Source organism: Strigops habroptila, unplaced genomic scaffold (assembly GCF_004027225.2).
Source record: "Strigops habroptila isolate Jane unplaced genomic scaffold, bStrHab1.2.pri NC_044298.1_ctg1, whole genome shotgun sequence".
Classification (NCBI taxonomy): Eukaryota; Metazoa; Chordata; class Aves; order Psittaciformes; family Psittacidae; genus Strigops; species Strigops habroptila.
Genome location: NW_022651055.1, coordinates 52,828 through 60,569, shown reverse-complemented (window position 1 = coordinate 60,569; position 7,742 = coordinate 52,828). Strand labels below are relative to the sequence as shown.

Below are 7,742 nucleotides of genomic sequence, written 5' to 3'. Positions count from 1 at the left end.
CATTGGATTGGCAGAGGTCACTTGGGAGAGAGCACAAGGACGTGTTGCACTTACCTTAGAAAGAGGCCCCAAGTGCACCCCAAGGGAGCACAGGCTGTGCAAGCTGCCTTTGGTGAGGTGTGTGCCAGCATCAGAGTCCTCTTGGGTGACATTTCTGGGCACCTAAAACCCGTATGAAGGGTAACTCCTGCCTGGCCAAACTGAGAGCCTGCAGTTGTGCATGAGGAGGCAAAGAGTGGATGTGGTTTCCCCCAGGTTCAGCACAGCTCTTGGCACGGTCTCCCTCACTGCTGCTCTCCCCAAGGGAAGCCATTGCAGTCTGGGTGGGTGGACAAACAGGAGGGTGAAGCCCTTGTGTGAGCAGAAACAGCTCCAAGAGTTGAGGAGCCAGCAGCGACATCCCAAGCACCAGGGCCCTTCTCCTGCCCCAGGATCCGCAGAGCCAACAGTGCCACCATCAGTGGGAAATGTTGGGCGCCTCCCACGGGTGTTGGCGGAAGCTCCAAGGGCATCTCAGCATTGTGGAATGTCCGGTGGGTTTCCGCTGCTGTTGCCAAAGCCTGCCAGGACCAATGCAGGACATGGACAGCCAGGTTTACTGAGACTCGCTGATTCCCATCCATGCACTGATCTATTGATTGGAGAGCCCAGGAGTGCTCAGCAGGACTTTAATAGCCCCCTGTGGCTCATGTGAAAGTATAATGGAGAGTGGAGACCAACAGGAGACTATCATGGCCTCAATGAGGTCACACCACCACTGAGCGCTGCCGTAGAGGACATGCTGGCACTTCACTGTGAACTGAAGTCCAAAGACAGCCAAGTGGGATGGCACAATTGATATCGCCAATGCATTGTCTCAGTCCCTTTGGCAGCAGAGCACAGGCCCCTGCTGGCAGCGTGAGGAGGAAGCGGGATCCAGCAGTGGCAGCATCCAGCTGGTGGCAGTCCCTGGCCCCGAGCCTGCCCAGGCCTGGGGGAGCCCTCACTCCCCGCTCTGCAGTGGCTGCCCCAGGCAGCCCTGGGCTGGCTCCAGCGCAGAGCTGCTCTCCTGGGGAGCCCCCAGCTCCTGCCAGGCCACCCTGGGGCGGCTGGGGGGTCTCTCTGCCCCCCTGCACGATGGAGGGATGTGGGCAGGGGGAGGGAAGGGCAGCGCAAGGGACGGGACCATGCCGGGGAGTGTCACAGACCGGGTCACAAAGGGCCCTGCTGTGACCCACCGCCGAGGGCGCGAGGGGCAGGGCGTCCAGTGCAAGCTGGACCTGGAGCTGGGATAGTCCCTGTGCCAGGAGCTCTCCTGCTCTCGGGAACCTTCCCTTCAGCTCTCTTTGGACCCAGCCTGGATGTGCTGGGCTTCCTCCAGCTGTCATCGCCCTCAGTGAGCAACAGGGGCACTTACTGGATCTGCTGCTGCACTCCTGAAGGGAAATGGACTTGGAGCTGTGACTCGTTGTGCTTCACAGGGGAATGGTTCCGAGAAGTCATCCAGGTGGGGACAACTGAAAGGGCTTTATTAATGACCAATGGTAATTAATCAGTGCCTGAATTAAAATCAAATGGGAATCCACTGCTGATTAAGCAATAATTGAATTTTATTTCAACTGTGATTTCACAATGACTTGAAGATGATGTAAATGGTAAATCAGACAATGATTTACACAATGAGTTTGCCTTCCAGTAGCTAACAGGATGCCTCCAAAAAAGCTGGAGACGGATTCTTTTAAAGGGTGTGTAGTGATAGGACAAGGGGGAACAGCTTTAACCTGCCCAAGGGGAGATTGAGATGTGATCTTAGGCAGAAGTTCTTCCCTGTGAGGGTGGTGGGACACTGGCACAGGGTGCCTAGAGAATCTGTGGCTGCCCCATCCCTGGCAGTGTTCAAGGCCGGGTTGCACACAGGGGCTTGGAGCAACCTGCTCTAGTGGAAAGTGTCCCTGCCCATGGCAGGGGTTGGAACTGGATGAGCATTTTGCATGTGAATGAGCCCTGTGGTGCCAAGTTCCTGAACTGCAGGTACTGAGAGAACAAACATGCCTCTCAAGAAATAGAAGGCACCAGAAATCCCCAAGTTTCTAAGGCCCCATTGTCCATGGAGGCCCTTGTGCTTCTTTCTTTTCAGAGTGGCCAAGCCCTGACCCCCAGGACCTGGTAAAGGAGATCCTTTCCCTCCTGAAGGGCTGAGGGCTCTGTCCCGAGTCAGTGGGAGTGTGTGGGTGCGACCTGGTGGTAGATTGTGTTGCTTTGCACACAAAGCTGTGATTTTCTGGGCATTTGGCAATGTCTGTGAATTCCCCACAACCCGTCCAGCTTCTTTCATAGCCCTGCTCATAGTCTTCAATCACCTCAGATGCCCCAGTTCCTTGCCTCCATCCTCCAGGTTGTCCCAAGACCCTCCAGACTGTTGCACCCTGTTGCTTTGCCTGGCCAGGGAATGCTGGGGCAATTACAGTTCCAAAGGAACCTGCTCATTAAGCTGGAGGCTTCCTCAGGTGCTGACAAGAGACCTTTTCTGTTTCCCCTCCCTGATCAAATGGTTTGTAACTGTGAGCACAATGTCCCTCTTACCGACTCCTCTGTTCCTCAGCGACAAAAGCCAACCCAACCTGTTGCCTGTCACATAGAGGACCTCCAGAAATCCAAGCTTCCTCTCCATGCAGGGGGCATCCACCCTGCTCATCATTCTTGCATCTATGCTACACCTCCTGGGGTTCCAGCCATCAAAGGGGCATGAGATTATCTGCACAATTGTCCCCTTACAGAGCTAAGGAACAGCATTTTAAATGATGCCTCACAGAGTCCGGGGCCTTTCTTTGTGGGAGAAGGACAGACCAGCACGTCTGGTGAAAAACGTTTTCTCAGCACCTTGGATGCAGCCCCTTTGGTCCCATGCACTGGTAAGGGTGTAGTTTGCAAAGTAACCCCTGGCTTGACCCCCATCCAGTGCTGGTTGTTCCCCTTTCCCACCCAGAGTCCTGCCTCAACGCACAGAGGCCTGGGAGACCTTGCTAGTGGTAACTGAGGCAAAGAGGAGATAGGCTATCTGAGATCTACCTGCATGTACTCTTGCTTTACTTAGTAGTGGTCCTGAGATATCTTGTTTCCTCTTTAACTGTTCCTGAAGTAGCAGCAGCTCATCTTGGTGCCCTTGAATTCCTGTTTGAGTTTGACTGAGTTTTGCTATGACCCATTGCTGTGCTTGGAGGATGCTGTCTCTGAAGGCCAGATGGACCCAGGCACACAGTTAAAATGCTTGTGCTGTTCCTTGGTTGAATCATCAAGGGAGTGAGTAAAGACCCTGCAGTGATGTACTTTTTGTGCTTACTCAATGCCTGCAGCTAATGGGTGGAAGAAAGGCCAGACCTTGCTTCACTGATAGCAACTGATGGCTAATGCCTCTGAGTGCTACATGTAGGTCAATTTTTAATGAAGACTTGACCAGAGGCAGGAGGAATCCCACCTCCTGTGGGTTTGTGGTGAGCCTGGGAGGGAGCTGAGTCCCCTTCCAGCCTCAGGGCTGCAATTCCAGGATGAGATGCCTCAACTAACCAGGCTGAATCCCTTCCTTCAGCAGGGGTAAAGGAGATCCCTGCCTGTCCTGGTCTGCATGTCCTATCTAATGATGGGACAAGAAACAGGCTGCCCACTGACGTGGTTGGTCACCATTCCTGGTGGTATGTCAAAGACATGTACATGTGGCACTTCTGGACATGGCTTAGTGGTGGACTTGACAGTGTTTGGTTAATGGTTGGACTCGATCTTAAGGGTCTTTTCCAACCTAAGGTAATCCTACAGTTCTAAGAATCTAAGTAATCTAAGCAGATGTTCAGACCAAACTCTTGTCTCTCAGGAGAGAAATGACACTGCAGAAATAAGTGTCTCTCACAGCTGAGGGAGGGAACATCAGTGCTTGCTTCAGCCTGTTTCACAGCAGGATCCACTAGGGCCCAGGGAGCCCAGAGGGGCAGAGGCAGTGCCACCTTGGGCTGGGCCTCTGCTGCTGAGCTGGGCCGGGCTCCTGGGATGCAGAGAGATGCTGGCAAGCGGGCAGCGCTGCAGAGAGACAGCTCTGGCCAGGAGCAGGGCTGGGGCACTGCCTGCAGGCACCGAGGGCAGACCTGCGAGCCTCAGAGAGCTTAAAGGCACTTGGCAGTGGAGGATGCTGAGAGCTCCCTGCAGGAGAAACCTTCCCAGCCCTGTGCGTGGTAAGGCTCTGGGTGCAGGGCAATGCAGCTGCAGTTCCTGGAGGGATCTCCTCAAGCTGCTGCCTCGGACAGTCCATGGGATCTGTCAGGAGGACTCTCTTAGTTTCTGTGTGTAGATAAGGAGGAGGATGTGCTCCAGAGCAGGGCTTCCCTCTGCACCATGCGAGGGACAGGACAAGGCAGGTCCCTTGTCGCGGGGCTGGCTGCAGGGTGTGAATGTGGGTGTGCAGCCAGGGGTGCCCAGCGCTGTCCTTGCGAGCAGGGTCCCTGCACCCCAGGGGCTGTGTGCCGGGGCAGGGACTCTGCTGCCTGCCAGGGTCAGCACTCAGCCTGCCCGGGAGCTCCCCACGGTGCTGGGAAATAAGCTGGTGGGGAAGGATTGACCCCAGCAGGGCTGGGCAAGGTCTTTCTGCTATTGAGTGTTGTGCATGGGTCAGGGCTTGTCACAGCTTCAGCTCTTCTTCATAACTTCTCCAAGGGAACTCATCAAGAAACAGATCAAGTTCGTGGCTCCTGGAAAGAGAAGGAGCTTTCCTGACTCTTTCTCTTGTCATCTGCATTTGGTGCTTGAGATGGAAATTCATGCTTCTACTTAGGAGTAGACTCTTACTCTGAAAGACGAGTAAGTCTGGGAGAAGCACCTCAGAGCAATGTACCCTCCTGCCTCCCGCCAGCTCAGAAGTGACATCCCCTTTCCAGCCACATCAGCTTTGCTGTGATATTTAGCCCCGAATATGCAGAGATGCCCTTGGGCAGTGCCCTGCCCCTGCGAGGTGTTTGCAGGCAGAGGTGGGTGCACAGCGAGTGGGACGGGGTTTGTGAGCACTGACAGGGAGCTGAGCTGGGGACAGGGAGATGGCTCCTGGCAGGAACAGCTCCAAGCAGCAGAGACATTAGCAGGGATCTGCTGCCAGAAATGCTGGGGAGGGGGATGTGGGCATCTCCCTGCTGTTACTGTGGCAAAGACACCTTCCCCTGAGCAACTCCTCCCTTGTCCCCTTTCCCACCCTACGTAGAGCCTCTTCCCTCAACCCATGGAGTCTTGGGCATGTGTTGCCCTGCAGCAGCAAGAGCCCAGAAAAGGACAAACCCTGATTTCTATCTTCTTTGTGTGTCCCTCCTCCCTTGGCTGGAGCATTGTAAAAGCATGGAAATACTGATGGGCAGCTGCATATGAGCAACCGCAATGATCGCTCTGTGTCCCAGTCGGGGAGGGGACAGATGAGAAGAGGTGAGGAGTCTGTCAAGCTGCTCATGAACCTGGATCCTTCTACTCGCAGCACTGTCCAGTTTCCTCTTAGGGGAACACCTGGGTGTGATCCTCCTCCAGCTCCAGGCTGCCAGCACAGGGCAGCTGAGAACAGCACTGATGGGCAGAGCAGCTCTCCTCTCTGCACTAAGGGACCATAACTTTGCTGCTCAGGGCCCACAGGATTTCCCCTGGAGTAAAATGTCAGGGGATTCAACCATCCAACATGAACCCTCAATATGTCAGGTGCAACTACAACAAAATAAACAGAACAAAGTTACCTCAGCTTAGTTCTGCTTTGGGCAAATCACAAGCATCAATGTCCAATAGCTCTTTGCTAGATCATGGGTGAATTTAATTTGAGATCAACCTGCTCTCCTAGTTCACTGTGGCTGCACAGCAAGAAGGACTCCTCGGGAGCCCATTACAGAGTTCCTGTTCCAAATGGTCCCCTCAGGCAGCAAAACCTGGAGCTCAGGTGAGGGAGGTGGATGGAGAGTCTTCCTGAAAAGAGTCTGAGTGTGTGGAGGCAATGAGACATGAAATACATTTTGCTTAAAGAAGTCTGGCCTAACTCAATCCTGCCTTTTCTACCTCAACAGAGAGCCATACCCAGAGGCAGCAAATGTCCAATGGCAGCTTGGTTGCTGAATTCCTCCTCCTGGCATTTATAGACACACGGGAGCTGCAGATCTTGCTTTTCTGGCTCTTCCTGGGCATCTCCCTGGCTGCGCTCCTGGGCAACGGCCTCATCATCGTCACCGTAGCCTGTGAGCAGCACCTCCACACCCCCATGTACTTCTTCCTGCTCAACCTCTCCCTCCTGGACCTGGGCTCCATCTCCACCACTGTCCCCAAATCCATGGCCAATTCCCTCTGGGACACCAGGGCCATCTCCTACACAGGTTGTGCTGCACAGGTCTTTTTCTTTGTCTTTTTCATTTCAGCAGAGTATTTTATCATCACTGTCATGTCCTACGACCGGTACGTGGCCATCTGCAAGCCCCTGCACTATGGGACCCTCCTGGGCAGCAGAGCTTGTGCCCACATGGCAGCAGCTGCCTGGGGCAGTGGGTTTCTCACTGCTCTGCTGCACACAGCCAATACATTTTCACTACCCCTCTGCCGAGGCAATGCTGTGGAGCAGTTCTTCTCGGAAATCCCCCAGATCCTCAAGCTCTCCTGCTCACACTCCTACCTCAGGGAACTTGGGCTGCTCGTGGTTAGTTCCTGTTTAGCACTTGGCTGTTTTGCTTTCATTGTGGGGTCCTATGTGCAGATCTTCAGGGCCGTGCTGAGGATCCCCTCTGAGCAGGGACGCCACAAAGCCTTTTCCACGTGCCTCCCTCACCTGGCTGTGGTCTCCTTGTTTGCCTGCACTGACATCTTTGCGTACCTGAAGCCCCCCTCCATCTCCTCTCCATCCTTGGTCCTGGTGGTGGCAGTTCTGTACTCGGTGGTGCCTCCAGCAGTGAATCCTCTTATCTATAGCCTGAGGAACCAGGAGCTCAAGGATGCCCTGAAGAAGCTGATGCAGTCAGTAGTCTTTCAGCAGCACTAAGCTGCCAGAGTATCTGGGGAGCCTCCTGGGGTTTGGATATTTTATCCATGGACATCGTATTTGCCCAGAAATGTCTGTATTCACTCCACTTCTTACGAGGCATGAATGCAGTCTCTGTGACCCAGAGGTCTTTGTGCATGTGTCCGGCAGGCTGGTACAGGGGCCTCCCATGTAAAATCTCTGTAATAAAAGTGGATTTCCTCATTGCAGATGTTGGAGGTTGGGCTCTTCTTCCAAAGCTGAGGTCAGGAACAGGCTGAAGAAATTGCCCCCGCCCGGCCATGCTGCTGTGCTGGGGTTCTCTATGGTCTCAGGGGTGAATGGCATGGAGTGATGTGTTAGACAAGGAGACTGGAGCGAGCTGTCACCGGTGGCCTCGTGAATCATCCACTTCCAGCACTGACCCCTCAGCACACATTTATGGGTGAGTTTTGCTGCACGGCCATTTCCCTCCTGTGGCTGGGCTCAGTGCCTGCACTGGGGGAATGGCCAGCCCTGCTCAGCCTCTCTCCTTGGCCACAGCCTGGCAGGTCCCAGAGCAGGGATGTCTGCGAAACCCCACATGGATGCAGATAGGGCTGGGTAGGCTCAAGGAAGAGGCTACCTCAAGCAGGAGGAACAGAAGGGGAACAGGGCACAAAGGGATGCCATGGGGATCATGCAAAATAGACTATTCCTCACAGCGATATGTAGAATCACAGAATCACAGAATCATAGAATGATTAGGGTTGGA

At 54.3% G+C, this 7,742-nt stretch overlaps 1 protein-coding gene across 1 annotated transcript; it reads left to right on the top strand.

Annotated features, from left to right (window-relative positions):
• Nucleotides 1–6,070: 6,070 nt before the first annotated feature.
• LOC115618836 (olfactory receptor 14C36-like) lies at nt 6,071–7,083 on the top strand. Its single transcript, XM_030510770.1, has one exon. It carries the CDS (start codon nt 6,074–6,076, stop codon nt 7,007–7,009), a length of 936 nt encoding a protein of 311 aa, XP_030366630.1. The 5' UTR covers nt 6,071–6,073; the 3' UTR covers nt 7,010–7,083.
• Nucleotides 7,084–7,742: the final 659 nt, after the last annotated feature.